The sequence below is a fragment of the Metopolophium dirhodum genome, chromosome 3, assembly GCF_019925205.1.
Source record: "Metopolophium dirhodum isolate CAU chromosome 3, ASM1992520v1, whole genome shotgun sequence".
Taxonomy (NCBI): Eukaryota; Metazoa; Arthropoda; class Insecta; order Hemiptera; family Aphididae; genus Metopolophium; species Metopolophium dirhodum.
Window position 1 is genome coordinate 40,984,791 of NC_083562.1, and position 19,421 is coordinate 41,004,211.

At 28.5% G+C, this 19,421-nt stretch overlaps 1 protein-coding gene across 4 annotated transcripts in view; it reads right to left on the bottom strand.

Annotated features, from left to right (window-relative positions):
* LOC132940318 (facilitated trehalose transporter Tret1-2 homolog) overlaps positions 1 to 19,421 on the bottom strand; it is a 78,063-nt gene that overhangs the window by 37,829 nt on the left and 20,813 nt on the right. For 2 of the 4 annotated variants that reach the window (XM_061007840.1, XM_061007843.1), the window contains exon 2: positions 7,358 to 7,541. In XM_061007840.1, the coding sequence (XP_060863823.1) occupies positions 7,358 to 7,541 (184 nt within the window). Of the gene's footprint in view, positions 1 to 7,357; positions 7,542 to 11,444; positions 11,906 to 15,895; positions 16,036 to 19,421 lie in introns of those variants that run through there. The other 2 variants (XM_061007842.1, XM_061007841.1) reach the window with 2 other exon arrangements.

The window sequence follows — 19,421 nt, forward strand, 5'->3', positions numbered from 1 at the left end:
TTTGAGGAAATATAAAGTCAACAGTATACCTTAATACTATACGGACACAACTATGTGATATTGTTCATATAATTTTTAAAATTCTAATAATGTTAAGACTATATAGGGCGGAAATTTTGGATTTTGTTTGTACAGTTGAAAGCTATAATCACCGATATTATTTTATACACTTTAGCTACAGTCCTAAAGTCTGTAAGTATGGAAAGAAAGATTTTTTTTGTTTTAAAGTTTGGCGGGAATTAATTATTATTTAAACATGCTGGACTCGATCAGCTTCAGCTATGGGTAGTAGTAATAGTATGATTATTATATTTTATTTCACGGGACTCAATTTGTCTGCACCTAATTTAAAACAATCCGGGACTCAATTCGTTCTAAAAGATTTTATTGGGACTCAGTTCGCGTATCTGTATCAGCCTCCTAACTACTATAAATAAACTAGTGCTACCTCAAACATTTTTCCGGAAATCTCATTGTAAAAACAACAGTATAAATTATCTGTTTGACATATTTTAAAGCATCGATTGCCATTTTAACAAAAAATTTAGGTAGGTATTCGTATTATAATGCACTATCAATAAAAACATGTGTGAATGACGACGTATAATATTTTAGTTGTGCTCGTACAGTTTCAAAAAATATTATAATAATCGATAATGTGCGTTTTAGTATGCAAATAAGACCTGAACACTTTCAATGCAGCATCATTATCACTCTGTACTGTTTGAAAAAATTTACCAAGAACGGTCAAATATACTGAGAAACGCGTTTATCGATCGATCAACAACATGTGCTTTTCGAATGTTACCGTAGGTATTGATTAATTGTTGTGCAACAGCTGCAGCAGTATTACATTATAGTAGCCTCATCTGTTTAATATTGTTGCCTAAACCTACATATTATTATTAATTATTATTATATTTTATAATATTGATGAATTTATCATTGGCCGCGAGTATAACTACCGTATACCGCGTAGACGGTCGATACCAGAAAACGATTGTCACGTGATTTTTCAAAAAAAATATCTACCTATATAGGTACCGCTGTTATCGTTGTAGTGCAACAGCGAAACGGAGGCTATTGACACTGTCGAACTATAATATTGCCGAAATACCTAATGTATAGGTATGTAAATCATATTATATAGTACCTACCTAATTAAGTTTCTAGACGAGGACGCGAATTGATATTGAAAAAATGATATTAAATCATAGGTAGTGTATTGTTGCCACAACGATGATTCTATTTAAATTATTACATACAAATAGGTAGGACAATACTAGTATAATACGAAATTGTTCATAATAAGCATATGCAATCGGCGTACATCGTATCGTTTAATATTTCATTTCCATAAAAGCTTTTTCATTTCACAAAGCCCGTGGTGGGTAGGTACATACATCGAGACTTACATTGAATCGTGTTGTTATAATACCGTGTTTATATCGCAATTATAATATTAATTCTATATTCAGTATTCATACGGTGTTGTACCTACATATTAATTGATTTGTAACAACTAATCATATTGACACCGTCAAAGACAACCCTTCGAAACCCTCGAGTTATGCGACTGTTATACGAGAGTGAAATGAAACACGTTGCTCAGTACGATTTATATATTATTATTTACACTGACGTTTGAACAGTTTTTGCACTATGTACAATATTATTGTTGTTAGACGACTACGACAAGAAATACAGTCGATTCATGGTAACTCGGTAACTCGAAACCTCGATTTTGTTCTTGCCCCTTGAAGTGTTTTTAATTAACTCGCGTTTAAGGTATATAACTCGAAAATACATAAGTTGAATTTATTTTTTATACCCCTCGAGATTCGAGTTACTCGACTGTATAGTTGGTTAAGTCAATTCGGTAATAATAATTGACGGATACCTCAATGTACGAATCGACAAATCAAATAATAATACACACGTCATAATAATAAAATTATTCGATTTTATAAATTATAGTATCATCGCGCGGTACCGTATAAAAGTTATTAAAATATTTTACAACAAATCAAACGGAATCGTGGAACCTTATTTACCGTAGAGGTTATGTCACCGAACGTTCAGTTACTACGAGTTCCTATGCATATACCTCCTACTACGCCCGACTACGGCAATTTTGTGCGATTTCTTTATTGTAAACATTTCGTACGATGTTTTCGATACAATATATTATTATTATTATAAAACATTTCAAGGGATTCTTATAAATTGTAATTTAATAACTCAGCGACTGTAAACACGCACCTACTGATATTTTTCACTCTCGGCGATTTTTTACGGAATCAATGATTTTCTGTCATTTTCGAAAGCGATTGCGTGTCTAAATATTTACTGCAACGTCTGTAGGACGTGTGTCAATATGGTGACACTCAATTATATGAAAATTGCCAAATCGTTATTAAATGATAATAGATTTATTATTACGCTGACCATACGTATAATAAAAGTGGACGTAGAATTAATAATTCGATAATCAAGAAATTGTAAATTAAAATCAATTGTGATGTATGTAATCGTATATAATGCAATACGATGTAAGGGATGGGGCCTATATTATAATGTATACAGGAATTAACCTGTCTAGATTTTAAAACTTAAGTCTTTAAACAGTGTAAACAGGTATAATAACAGATTAATAAAAATATTATATAATTAAATAATTATATTGCACAGTGTATAATAATAGTGTTTTACCTTGAATAGCCATTAGCCCTACTGTATATACCTACTGTATAGTATCACAATAAACATGATTATACCGATAGAATAGAATTTATCGATATTTTTGAAACGAAAATTATTTTGTAAGAGCATAAAATCACATTTTAAAGGCATAATATAATTGTTTTATTTGCCTATATTTAATTTAATTGATTATTCGATAAATTAAAACAAACTAACACTAATATAAACAAAAGAAACGTGACTGGGAGTAATCATAATTATAATTAATTAAAAAGAATAATAATAATTATAAGTAAATATAAAAAGCACATAACCACCAATGTGTCATCACTGAATATGAATGTCGACATTAAAACACAATTTTATTTTAAAAGCTGATGTCTGTAACTATAATTAAACTTCGATACCTCAATTGCTTTAAAGCTCGACTGTTCAAAACATAAATTATTTATACAATCATTTAAAAAAATTGGTTATGTTTATAGCTTTTATTAAAAAAAATCAATAACAATTTAGATATAAAGAAGATCAATAAGTAGGTACATGTATCTACGCTTATTTATGACATCCTCTAAGTATAAATATAAGCATTCTCAAAAATCTCTAATAGGAAGGGCTTTAAATTAAAATGTAAATATATAATAATTTTATATGTGTTTAGAATGGAATATAAAAATACTGCATTTTTTTTTTGTATTAGCCCCTATTGGCCACATCTATTTTATAAAAGAATTTCTAATTTCATTACTTTTCGTATAATTTTGTTAATAATTTCTTTGGTTAAGGGCATAACAAGGTATATTGACAACATGGTGAATTCAAGAATACATAAAATATTATTTTATTTTAAACTTATATTTATTTACAGAAATTTTTCAGAAAGTATAATAAATTACAATTAACTGAAATAACAATTAAGAGGAAGTCAAAACCGCATGTGTATTGCGTAGTCTCAATAATAAAAGGATTAATAATCATTTTTTTTATAAGATTTATAATCTTATCAACGCATAAATTAGCAAAGTTTATGGTCAGGATAATCCAATTTATTGAGTTATTTTTAAGCATATTTAAAAAAAAAATATTTTACTTAACCAAATTAAAGGTAAGAATATTATTATAAGCTCCACGTAGGAATATGCTTTTTATTATATTTTTATTATAAAGCATGATAAGAGTATTTTATAATTTACAACACAATTACAATTGTTGACACTTTTCGTACTCAATCTCGTTGTTAAAAAGTGAGATGGTGCTCAATCGGGAAGTAGTTAAAAAAACTATAGACGATTTACAAACGACATAAAACGGCACTTTAAAAAAATGTTATTAATCATTATAATAGAAATGTTATGATTTTAAATAGTAAAAGAACCATTGGGATGGGGGTTGAACCCCCTCCCCCCATGCGTCTACGCATACTAATATACTATTATTAAGCATTTAAGAAACTATAGTAGTTATAGGTACGTGGAAACATAGGCGTAATCCGGAGTTAATTCTTGAGGAAGAGGGGGGGCAATCTGTGGTAAAACTAAAAATCTATAGGGTAAAACTACATTTTCGCCCACTCAATTAAATATCTAGGGGGGGGGGGGCAGTTGCCACCCCTCCCACTGGATTACGCCTATAAGTGGAAATAATTATACCTACAGGCTATGGATGGTCTTGTTTTAAATTATAACCACTTTTTACGTGGAATTTAAACTTGATACCTAATAAAATTTTATATTTGATTATAATGACTAAATACAATGTAATTTATGGCCCAGTTATGTTTTAAAGTATTTTGATAGAATAACCAAATCCTATAAACTATAATATTAATCATTTATTTTTCTATAAAATGTTTATTAATCCTTTAAGTACATACATTAAACATAATATTAAGCTCTATTAGACATGACTGACATTATTAATAAATACATTTTATCAAATAACTTATTAATCATTCAATAATGTTTTTAAATAAAATATCAGTGTTTTTGGTACCTATATATTAGTTTAGTGTGTGACTTTACTACGGAAAGATAGATTAAACCATGAAGTAATAACATACATTCGTTGTAAGACTTGCATATTTAATAAAATCATTTAATCTTTTACGACTCTAAGTACCTATTTAACCTACATTAATTTACGTGTTATTACGTAAACGTATAATTTTCATAATTTAAAATATTATGTAGGTACCTACACATTAACAATGTGCTGCAAGTATATTTGTAAATAAGTATGTTTGTTTTTCCAAATATAAAGATAATCATTTTCTATGATATTTTAACTTAACTCTCGTAAAATCAATAAAAAAAAACACGTATTATATTGGTTATTATATTATCATTTATCACCTTCTTATTTAAAGTTTAGCTTTAAACTTGTTCATATTATCTAACATGTCCAGTCTTAAATTGTTTAAATACGACATTAATACATTTGTTTTTTTTATTTTTGAAAAACTGTTTTTCTTGTAAACTATATTGTTTATTAAATTGTTCATAGAATAAAATTACGTTTTTTTAAAAAAAAATACTTAATTAGTTATATAAGCAAAACAAGTTAATCCAATTAAAATTGATTAGTTGTATTGAAATCGTATTTGAGTAAAAGGTAAAAACTATAAATCATAATTTACGAGTTTTATTTACGACTATTTATTTCATAGTTGTCGCATTATGGTTATAAATACATAAAAGCATAGGATAATATTTAAAAGTTGTTTTTTTAAACAGCTTTTATGAATTAAAGAAAAAGTTAAGTGCCATTGACCTTCAAAATGTTATATTGTGATAGTTGTAAGGTTTCGTTATTGTTTTTGTAATTTTTCTTCTAACAAAAAAAAAATGAAACTATAATTTTTGGGATTGTTGACATTAACTGTAAAACTGTAAAATGGATATTTTAGTGTAAATACTAATTAAAATCTTAATCGTTTTTACGCATTTCTCCATTATTCCTCACAACACCTGGCGCTCGAATTACTCTTTTATCGATATATATAAGTATTACTATTAAGTTTTAATATCTCATACTTTGTAATCTGATAGGGATTCAGAAAATGTATGTTTGCATTATATGCCACAACTTGACTGATAATATCCGTAAAAGTCTAATATCATCAGTCATATTCCACGTTTGAGATATAATGTTTTTTGAAAAATCAATAACTCACAACGTGGATATATAATATGTAACTATGAAAGTATAAATTGAACGGGCATAAGAATTTAGAAAATAATAAATCTAGAAAACCCGTTGTATTGAAAAAATATAACATATTTCAATTTAATCGGTCCGAAAATATTTCATAAATTTCATTCAATTTTAAAACAAAATAATATAATATTATTTACCTATTCCGAACATACAACTATAGCTGAACATTATAGGTACCACCGCGGCAATTAATTAAGTAGGTACAAGTATATGTGTTTGTTTGTAATAAAATACCTATTAAATTTCTTTTAGAATTTATTATTATTTACAATAACAAATTTATCAATGTGCATAATACTATAATTTATTTTGATTTGTTGAAAAACAAAAACGTTTAAGTATTATTCTATTGAAAACAGCTAGGTATTAATTATTGGCAAAAATTGTTCCATCCGTTATGAGCCGGCCGTAACGCGGTATACTTCCACACGTGCAGAAGCGTGTGACTTGCATTGCATACCCACACCGTTGGTCGGCGCACATATTCGAAACATATTATTATTATTCTAAAATATTCTAAATATTATTATGATGTAAAATCGTCGTGTGTGCAGCGTATATTATTATAATAACACTACGATGATAATGAACAATGTTGATGTTGATGATGTGATGATGATGATGATAATAATATTGGAACGATAGTTAATTGACTGTTAACACGTATTGTGTAAATGTTAATGTCCAGAGATACAACTAGACTAATAAGTATTATCATTGACGGAAATCGGGGGAAGTTTCACAGGCTAAGCCCTCCTTCCCAATCAGCCATCACAATGGTCTTCCAAGCGCCCCTCTAGGAATCCTTAGTAGAAGTTCAATTGAAAATTCTACCAGAAACCACCCTCAACTTAATGATAAAAAAAAAATAATTACACTATCAATCATTTTAGAACAAATACATTTCTCAATCCACTTAAAATCTTAAACATGTATTAAAAACAATACTTTTGCAGTATTATCTTTTAAAATCATTACAATATTTTACAAAATAAGCGAAATCATTTTTTTTAAATTTAGGTATTTTAAAAGTTTTAAATAGTAGAGGCCTAACATTTCCTTAATCAAGTGAACCCGATTTCCGGCTATGAAGTATAAAATCAACGCCTATAATATGATTAACATAATATAATATTGTGTATTATCGTAAAAGCTATTTAGGAACGATAGAATTGAAAGTAGACATAATTTATTGATCGACGAAAAAATAAAATTTTTCTTTCGATTGGAGTTTACATTAAAAATTTACTCGCAAATGCAAATACAAAACGTTTCAAAGAGGATTAGTAAATTTAATAAGAAAACAGTGTTTTTCTTTCATTAATTTAATGAGTAAAAATTAATTGAGAATTACGTATTTGATTTAATTGAATTTTTAATGCATTCTTTACTCTAATAAGAATTGTTCTTATTTTCGACTATATATTTTTTTTCTTACTTCTTAGTTGCATTTTTGTTAGATGATGTTAACGCTAGCCTCAGTGGTCTTAAGAGGTTTGTACTGAATAGGGAAACGAATCCGACGAACCATCCCATAAATTCTTCGGGTGATGACAGAAATGTTGCTACTGCTAGATATGAATCCCAGGAGGTCATCTTGGCTGAATCTGGCCCGATGGCACCTTAAAACAATACATTAGGTTAATAAATAAACTTTTGTTTTAGAAAATGTTTAACAGTATAATATTAGTTGTACAGTCGTTTAAGTGATAAGACTAAATAATAAAATTTAATTTATACGGTGGGAGCCGGGGGGTTTGAAAACCAATTCGGCGCATAATAATTGGTAACCTATAATAATTATAAGGGTAACTGTAGTTGTACATAATCATATGTTAATTAAAACCGTAAAATAAATATATTGATTGACATTTTTCGTATATTATGTTATGTAGTAGATATTAATATAATACGTCATGACATGCGTAATACATAAAAACACACATTTTAAGGAGTTAAGTATAGGCAAATTTTTCTACGTTCAAGACAGATGTGTATAGAAGAATTAAATTAAGTATAAAATATACTTTTACATATTATTATTATTATTATTACTATGGTATTGTGTCGTCAAATCACATTAGTTGTGCATTTTTGATACCAAACACAAAATGGAAACATTTGTTTACAGAAAGTATAAAACAAAATTATTGTTCTATAAGAAATGTATTGAACGCGCATCATCTATCATTTTATAATAAATTAAATTGTAATTGACTTTTTTTTAATTTTCTCTCTCGATAGGGAACATGATTTGTCAAATATTCATCCTGTAATGCCTTTGCACGTTTATAAAAATATGCATAGTAGATGGACTTGGTAACGTTCAAAGCTGACATATCGTGGATAGTATAGTTATGAGGGGAATGTTGTTAGGCACTCTCAGTCGGGGGGAAGAACGGACGAGGAAATTGACAGTGGATTATAATTGATGACCAGATGAGATGGGAAGAATCGATACTTATGATCTACTACATTTAACTTTCGGATTTGAGTCCGCTTCGGTGTCCGCTGTCGAACTGGGCCGGTGAGCGCGACAGAGAAATATTATATAACATAATAATATTTTATAACAACTTAAAGGATAACAACGAACAATACACAGCGTATAGAAAGTTAATTGCGAACCACCACTACTATACCCTACAATGATTATAACACAAATTATTTAAATTTAATATTATCGTTTATTATCGTTTATGATTTACATTTTTAAAACCTAAAAATATTAAATATAATAGAAAAAACTTGAATACGAAAAAAAAATTGGTTGTTCGGGAAGTTTTAACACGTTCAACCTAAGTTTATAGTTCTTTTTTTATTAGAAAAATTTACCACTTTTCTATAATATAATTACTGTGAATTTAAAATTTATATCACCAAGCTCCACACGGATTTTGATTATTTCTAATATTAAATACAACGAATTTGTAATATTTTACCTATTTTAACTTTATCGCAGTAAAAACACGTTATGTACTTATTTATACAGGAGTATCTACTGTACGGTAGATTAAACATGTCCAATCGCGTATGAACATAAAAAAATATAGTCATACTTAATAGACACTATACTGTTTACTTCCATTATTTAATAAAATTTTATTGATTAACAATAATTGTTATTAATCTAATAATACTATAGTGTACCTATACATTAAAATAATAATATATACGTCTTCATTATCCGATCGGTATAAATATTATATTATTATTGGGCTTATGATTAAAACTCGCGTTTAATGAAAAATATTTATGTACCGTTAAATGACTACCTCACTCCGTTTTAATAAATTGAACTGCAGTGAAATAGTACATAGGAATGTATTGTGAAAATTCCCAAGTATGATTCATACACCAATGTGATAAAATCGTACAGTAGAATTTTATAGAAAAATTCAACTCTAATAAGTTTTATGGTTTTCGTGAAACCGTGTGTGATAATTGTTAGTGTTACACAACACGCCAACTCGTGATAAATAATTCTATTATCATCATTCATCATGCTGCAGAAAAATATATGATACCAATTCTTTAGGATTTTTTTTCACTTAGAATAGACATTGACATGTCTATATAGGTATAACTTACTGTTATGTATAATAGCAACATTTGTCTTCCATAAGTGATATAATATTATATTATTATGACTGAATCAACAATTGTTAACTTACTGCCATTTATTAAGATTAACGTTAGTAATTATAAGTGGTACGCGATTGTTAAATACAATACTATTATCAAGGCTTTCTTGCATTTAATTTTTAACAATTAAACAATAATTAATATTTTGACACTGCGCTATTGCTGCAATTGCTTGTGCCTACAAGATATTTAACACATTTCAAGCACAACAGGAGCTGCAATGTCATAACTCATAGGTTTGTGGCATCAGTATGGACATCAAATTTTTTTTTAAAAGGAATAAATTAATATACTATGGTGTATGTAAAAATCACCACGCCTTCGCCATTATGTACTATTAAATACGAATCGTTAACTCAAAGTATTTATCGAATTTTCCCACGATAAAACTATTCATACACTAAGTAGTAGACGTTATTAGGTATAGTGAGTAAAGAATCGAAAATAAGCCAATTATTTTAAAATGAAACCAATACTTTTTATCTTCAATAACGAATTACTTATAATAATTACTTTTTTGGAATAATGTGCTTTGTTTATAATACGTATTTTTTTGTATATATTTATTGTGCAGTTTGTGTAGAGTTTTTGTATAAAATAAACAAGCCATTAAAAAATATTAAAATATCACTTGAAAATGTGATGAAAATCAAGAATATTTCAAATCAATTCAATAACTATATTGTTAACCTTTACGTTATGCGAGGTGTTGGATACGAATGTAAAATAATATAACTTCTGTAATAATTGGCTAAAGATAATGACTTCTGAATGATGCGATAATGTGATTTTGTGACTTATCTACAGAGTATAACGTGTGTAGTATTTCATTAACATAGAAATTATAACGAGGTCTATTAAAACCATAATTTTAGTCTTTTGTATGATAGACCGTAATATTATAATATAGTTATATAACTTTGCCACAATGCCACCACTAATCACGTTATGTGGCTATCACTTCAATATAACAACTGAGTAATGTAGGTTGTAGGTACAGATACGAGTATATTTAAGTTAAGTTTTTAAAAGTTGAGCGTTTGAGTATAGTTAAAGTGACGACGCTAAATGTACAATAGGTATATTATACTAAAATTATATATCACTAATTTTCTTAAAAATAAACAGTGCTTAAAAACTTTTATTATTGTGTAAAACGACGTTAATAATATAACATTATACACAATTTATATTGGACCACTTTTGTTGGTTAAAAGTTAAAACTATATTTTAATTAGGTAATGTTGTGAGTATAATATGCCATTTAATTTAAAACAAAACGAAAAAACACGTAAACGTCATATTATATTCAAGTACACTAACATGCTCAAATTCTGTATCACAAATTTACAATTGAAACAAATCAATGATCGGAAACCTAAATCTAATGTTGGCCCAACTATAATATTGCAAATATAAATATTGTAATAAATTACACAGAGGGATTATCATCATTGATTTTTTCGCTGATTTTATGCATAATATTGTTATAACGAATTGTGGACATTCAGGTACTCGCGAGTGTTATAATATTTTTTTTTGAAAATCAAAATCTTAGCATTATTGTTCTACGCTATTCAAATTATCTTCGGTACAGCACGATTTCTGTCCGTCAGCATCGATCACATCAATCTCCTATACGAGAACCAGTACATGCGAAATCAAAACCGAAGGTGTCGCTCACGTCTGCTTTAGTGAACTATTTAGAATTAATAAATACCCTCGGGCGACTATCACTAGAATTCTTAAGGACGTCTGCCATGCGAGTATAGCATTATAATATAGTTGTAACGTACAAAACAAAAATAACAATAGAAAGTGCATGCGCCTTTGTTTTTAAGAAGGGGTTGGGGTGTTTATTTTTCTAATGTTACCTCTACCTGAAAACGTAGAAGACGACCAGCGGGGGAAGCACCTCCTGAAGCAGTGGCAATACGAGTGACGGCACAAAACAACGGCGATCGATATAAATCGGAAACGGAAACAGACGATGTCGGGTGGGTGTCACTATAATCTTCTATAGCTGCTGGAGCGAGCGATGCTGCACAAGAGGTCGGCCGCCGTCCGCCTAAGTTTATTTTCGAACCACGGTTTTCGGTCAAACCACGAGATCGTTTATATATTATTATTATTATTATAACAATATATATATATATACGATTTCCCGGGCGCGGACGGCGGCGAAATGGCGACGGGTTATATTATTATTATGATTTAGTTTCGAACACGCGTATGATATATTATAATATTATGAAGTATGGTTTACGACCGGCGAGGACTTGACGCCTGCTGCAGCGCCGAACGAATTTCGCTGCCCAGCCGACCGATCGTACAGTGATACGCAAATCTGTCGCACGGAGAGGCCGGCGATGGAAACGGTTTGAGATAAAAAAAAATAGTCAGTACACACACTCACGACGCGATTATAATTATTATTGACAATTACGACAATAATAATAATGATAAAGTCGCGTTAAATTATGATAATAATAATAATAATAATAATAATCGTCGTCGATATGTGCTTACATTATATTATTATTATTGTAATAATATAGTCTATAGAGTATAGACGTCGTAGGCGCTTAAACGCACACGCGATAAGACTGTCGACATCGTGTGAGCCGCGTGCGTGTGCGTGTATATGTTGTGGTGTGTGTGATAACGCACTAAATTTTTTATGAAATTTTTTCGTCGTTTTTTTAATAGCATTCATACCTAGTAATATGGGATAATATAATATTTAACCTAAACGCACGTCTCCATGGTGTCAGGCACGTCCTTGTGAGTTGTGGTGGGGCCCTGGGGCAACGGTGGGGCATTGGTCGTAGCGAGCGGTTCCCACCCATGACATTTAAAATAAAAATTTTATTTTATTTTTTTATTTTATATTATTTAAAATAAATGTTTGAAATTAATTAGTTAAATAATTTATAATATTACATTTATTAATTATCGCCTTCCCTCCTAGGACCATCCAATAACAATGGACTAACGACAGACTTGCGTGGTATACGCATACGGTTACTTACAATGCAAATTATATTATTGTGATTGCAACGAAGAGGCCGAAAAACGTGTTGGAGTCTACAGGTAATATCATCTATGGGAGTAAACATATACGGGTATACTCATTACTTTTATTCATGGGTAGTAGTTTTATATTTAGGGCCCTATTTTAAGAGTAAAACTTTGAATTACTTTTTGCCACATTTTTAACATTGTTCAAAAACGCGTCAAATATTGCTTATGATCTTTTGTAAAATTTTCTGAAATCGATTCTGCGCTTTTGTAGTAGGTACCTACAGTTACATGAAAAGCTCATGATCACTTGAAAAATATACAACAATAAAGAGTTATACATCATATTATACACTTCTGCTACTTTAGTATACATTACATATAGTGTACAACGGTTTTAGTGACTGAACAAAATGCGTTCAGCGTCCTCGCCATCTCCGCACAATACCAATTTAATACGGTCGTAGGCCTGGTCGTGACAGTTTACAATTTGGTACCTATACATTTTGATTCATATGCAACTATTATTATAATTAATTTAAAAAAAAAAAAATTATTATTATTATTATTTGATTAAACTTGGACAATTTGTGGGCTAAATCGCAAACAACGCGCAGAGTCGTCTTATGAATTCGGCGATTTATAATAATATGCAAGCGAAGGATAGAAGTAGGGTATTATTAACCTAACCTAACACTATAGACGACTGAACGACAATAATATCATAATTAATATACTATAACAATATAATTATTTACAATACGTAAGTACCTTGATCATTAAATAAACGATCATCCGAGGCTCGCAAAATGTTTGCACTTTATAAGACGCATTTGAAAAACTCATTATATTATTCGTATAGTATTATAAACTATAAAATTGCTGATATAATAAATATCATTCACAATCTAAGAAGAATACCTAAACAAGTCTTAAATCATGTTTGCAATCGTTGTTAACCGTATAATGTAATTGGGAAAGAGGTGACGATCCTAACCTTCAGCTCCCTAAAAAAAATTTCAAAATGTAATAAACTCTCTTAAAAAATACCCTATTCCTACCTATGTTTCTCTCCGTGCCTATTAAATATTACACGACTTCAACAATTGCATGTGTAAAGTAACAATAATAATTAATGTTCTTTTAATATACATTAATATACAGTCAATCAAATGTACATGAAATGTAATAAGTCGGTACTATATGTAAAAATTTAGTGTTTTTGAAAAATATTTGATTTTATTCGCATGTAGGTAGGTACATTTAACGTATATTGTTTTAAACCTATTAACTCGGTTTGTGAATACGGAGGTCATGTAGAATAATCGCGAATTCGTAGATTGTCAATAGTATGAATGTTTAAAAATGTTGGTTCATAAACGGTTTTTTGATTTTAATAATTTAATACACCATTTTTTTTAATAGGTAGACTTAATTATTAAAATAAAATTGTTATACCGTTGCGTACCTCGAATGTGTCAATTTAGAGATATTTCGACAAATTGTATGGGTACTAACACAAAAATACATACCTATTTACTTAGTATATAGTGTCCAAATTTGTTTGTAATAATATAAATCAAATCTTCATAATCGTAAATTGTATATAATAAAAAATCGTTTCGTATTTAATTCTCATATGGCGCATCAGTGTAAATGAGATCAGAAGTATGAAATCGCTAAGTATAGTAGAGTTATATATTATTATTGATATAATAGGTACCTATATATTATAGTATAAAACAATAATTGACGACCAGACTGTAACCAGACCTTTCAAAATCAGTTGTTGGTTTAAAAGCGAAATCCCTCCTTGAAAATATTCACACGTTTTATGTAAAAAAAATATATTTTATGTCATGATGATATTATATACAAACTATATATTATATTATAGTACCTATTACATGTATATACACTATACATTGTACAAAAAATATAACTAACATTTATAATATAATTACTTAAATTTATTTACCGGAAAAAAAAAATTATAAGATTAATTTTCGTATGGTATATTGAATATACCTAAATGTACGTGTGTGTATACTGTACAGTGCACATATATATATATTATATAGTGTGTGTGTGTGTGTGTGTGTGTGTGTGTGTGTGTGTGTGTGTGTGTGTGTGTGTTGAAGGGCAGTGCTTCGAAGGTTATGATAAATATTATGTTAAAATTGCGTGTTTTTGTATAGTTATTGAATAGTTTCTTGGATCATTTAGATCCTGTAAAGTGTATGCTATAGATGCACTTGATTTTTAAAAAAATGTTTACAATACGTGCGTATAATGCGTTACGTTCTTAATTTGGATAAACTGCTTATTAGATTTAATAGTTCAGCTATTTAACAATAATTATTAATATCAGAAGTGCGTGAGGAGATACTAATGCACGCCGTGATAAGTGATAGTTGATAAGAATTACGTGTAATCCGTTCGCTACTCGTACGCTAGTGTTTCTATTAAAAAATGTTTGAATTCCATAATAGTTTATTTTAAATTAATAACAAAATATATTAGTACCCACGTATTAATAATTTTCGATTCTCAGCTCCGAAGAGAACAGAGAAGCTATCGATTTTACAGCCATCATGATACATTATTTTTTGTTATATTGGAAAAAAAATTTTCAGTTCAGTAACAGCGCTGTGAAATGTTTCACAAAACCCATCCTCTATCGACAGGAAAGTAGCCACTTGTAATGCATTCTAGGTAGTTATTTTAAATAGATTTTGAGAAAAATTCTGACACACGGTTTTGGTTTAGAGTGCTATCATTAAAAATGTCTAGATGACTGCATGTCATTTTAGGGCCTGGGACTTATTTCAGGTACCTAATACCTAAACATTGCAAAATATGTTGTATATATATATATTTATGCTATTACCATACCTATTCTAATAGATAAATAATAAAATAACTTAACCTAACAGAGATATTGCATGATCGAGAGTGTATAGTTATTATATTAATAACTATATTATAAGTACTGTGTCACTATATAATATACACTATAGATACAATTATTTACGACGTGGCTGTTTAAATAATAATAAATGATTACAATGAAATAAGTGAATAATAATATTAAACTTATGTGTGGCGTTATATTAAAAAATAATTTCAAATGTTTATAATAGTTTATCCAATTAAATAACAATAGTAATTAATCCCATCTTTGTTATATTTGGTGTTTAGGTTATAGTATTAAAAAATAATTTTTTTCATAATAATTAGTAAGAAAATTCGGAAAAAATAAATAAATGAAAAAGACAAACGAATTTTTATATCGCAAACACTAACTTACCTTTTGTTCAATAAATGTAGACAGAAACGTACGAGAACAGCGACCAACTGGTATCCATATTCAACTAGGTATACCCACTTGGTCGCGTGTTGAATTAAGTTTAAGATAATCACACTTGACGCTCGACACTACTTTTTTTAAATTTATATATAAACTGAGATTAGGTTCATTTCGAGTAGATTTTAGCACTAATATAAATAGGTAGGTACTAGTTTATTTTTAAAAACCACTGACGGATTGGTAGTTTGTTCATACCTTCATAATTTACAATACCTACAATAAATAACTATTATTGCACTTTAACCGTAAAGCGTAACTTCGGCATTAGAAAAAATTGTTTTTCGTCAAAACTGTTCTTTAAATACAAACACAGTGATCGTTATTGTGTAATCTTTAACATGTGTAAATGTAACGGTAACCGTTGTGTATAATATAGGTATAAATATTAATATTGAATAATGATTGAAAATTGACTGCGTAACCGATTTACGTACAATAACATTTATCTGGGTGAGTTAAATTATTTAAAAAAATACACTCTTGAAACAATTAAAAAGTACTAAAAATTAACTTACAAGTCTAACAATTTTCCGATATCACTATTATTTTACAGGTTGATAACTTTGACAACATTTTCAAGGTTCTTGAAAAAATATATTTTAATTATTAAAAACAATTCACTCATCACTTAAATATTATGTTGAAATGTTAAATATATAATATAATTATGGGAGTATTACCAGATCGCTACAGACCCAAAAATTATTTTTACAAATTATTTTGAGTGAAAATAAACCACTCAAGCTATATACATTCATAAGAAACCAAATTTATTCACGATACAGAAGTCATTTTTACTCCGTTTTATTTTTTTAATATCATTAATACAAAAACTTATAAATGATTTAAAATCCATTTTCAAACTAAAATAACTTTTGTTGTGTTAATGGCTTAAAAAAAAATACAAATTACATTACAACACATTAAATATTGTCTTTTGTTTGGTATAATATTGTTTCCATTATAAGTAAATATTTTTCACTCGTAACAATTTAATTTTTTTTATTAGAATCTCGTAATTAGAAAACAACTTACAATAAGGACCACCACTTTTAAATAATTACTCTGAATTAAATATTTAAATACGTTTAAGTTTTTAAATCAAATTTTTTTTTTAATATTTAACAAAAATGTTTATATTAAACTCTTTAAAAAGCGGGTGATTTAATGTACTTTAAAATTTATTCGTTTTTTAGATACCTTTACGACTATACTCAATATGTATAATTTCGTGAGAATCAACAAAACCATTTCATTTAAAAGTCAGACGTTTTAATAACGAATAAATATTCGTGGAACTATTGTCACAATATAATTATTACTTAACAGTGAACTAGCATAATATACATTAAATATCATTTAATATCACATTTTTGAAATAGAGTAACGAGTATAATATTATAGTATTAGTATATATCAAACATAAAATAAAAGTATTTTTAGTTCTATATGCTAACCGCCGTGTATAGACTCGACCGTTACGTTCGCGAAATAAAATGAACTTGTCGCCGGAAGAAGTGGATTTAAAGGAATCCTTAACCTAGTTTTTGTTTCAATAAAATACATTTAAGTCGGAAGGCTATTCTTACAAATACCTACCGAAGAGTGTTATTTTTATTTGTCGCATAATTCTGCAATTAGCTACTTTGTGTTGTCTGCGTGATAATAATGTGCAATAATAACTTATAATAAAATGAAATCATTACTGCAGTGAATGTATTATTATTAGAGTGATATTGCTCGAACATTTCTACAGAGAATTATCGTAAAAACAAACCGGAAACTATTCAATTATGAGATCAATGCTTAAAGTTCCGGATACAAAAAAAAAACGATTTGTGCGATGGCCGATGGGTATATATATCACGACTAATACGGCTTATAATAAATATTGCTATGTTTTCCGCTTATTTTAAATTTAAGTTAAAATATATACAAGATGATTCATCCCTTATTTCATCTTCGATAACGTAGTTGTTCAAAATCTGGTATCCGGAATTTTCAAAAATACTTAAAGACCATATTATCAAACCATTGAGTTTATTTTGTACCTACTAGGTACCCAAGTAGAGTGTCCCATAGAGATCCAATCATATTTTTAAGTAATAACCACAGTTTTATACAATAAATACTTATATAGCTCATATGATTTTACTGAAAATGTAGTTTTTGAGTTATTTAACTGTTAGTACTAATATAGAATAATAGAATTTGGAAGTTTGACAGCTGCGGCGAGTTGAACATTTTAGTACCTAACTAATATACTTTATGATTTGTAAAAAAAAAAAATGGTCCAAACACTAGATCCATCGCAATTCGCAATAAAACATATAATTTATATTATTTTTGTATAAACATTTTTAATAATTGAAAAACTACTCGTTTAATTTTTGAATTAGATTGGTACATAAAAATTTTCAAAAAAATTATTACTAAATGATTTACAGTAAAGGGAAAAGGGTTCTTCCTTGAAAATCAGAGGAATGTATCGCCATATGACACTCAATCATTAAGTAATACAAAAAAAATTGAAACATTTTTAAATATTATGGTCCTTAACTATGACTAAAAATTACAATAACCAGTTTAAATTAGTTCATTATTAAACGGAAAAATGCAGGGGGTGAGCATGCACGGTGAATTACTCTGTATATGTACCATAACAGAACTAAGCTTTTATTTACTTTATTTATATATTATTTTAGACTCTGAGCGGAGCGATGAGTATATTAATTTTATATTGAAGTGTGTTATTTTTGTTTCTGAAATCACTTTTTATAGAAGAAAAAAATAAAAAAAATGCTCCGATCTTCAACTTCGAGCCAAATGTTTCTGATAGACCAGTAGGTCAAAAGTAGGAAATTACTAGAGTACTACTATAAAGTACTTTAGAATATTATCGGGGGAAAAAAAAAATTTACCTTAAAACGAGAATATTTACGCAAAACCGATTTTGTTTTAATCTTGTAATTCAAAAATAAATAATCATAAAAACTTTAAATTTTTCACGAAACGTTTATAATAGAATTTTCTAGACATGATAAAATGTTTAAAATATTTTGACTCTTTTTTAGCTATTTGTAGACAGTTGAAATTTTTGTCTTTTTTAGTATTTACTATTATTTATTTGATATCTTACATATGACACATTTTTTATTAAGGAGTGAAAAAGATCGAAAATGTAATGCAACTAATGCAAGGTTTCTCAAAAGGTTTTTGATTTATCAAGAGTTTAGTTTTCGGTACTCGACTTTCCTTAAATGCTTCGTGGTCTTTTATGTTATTTCTTACAAGCGCGTTACTGTGTTTTGCCGGCGTCCAGCAGTTGTTCCACCTAGACCTAGTCGTATAGAATATAGATCATATTATTATACCTCGACGAGTCTATATCGTTTATCGACTATGGTTGTATAGGTAGTTGCTATTTCAACGCAATATAGCTGATACCGTATAAAAACAATAATAG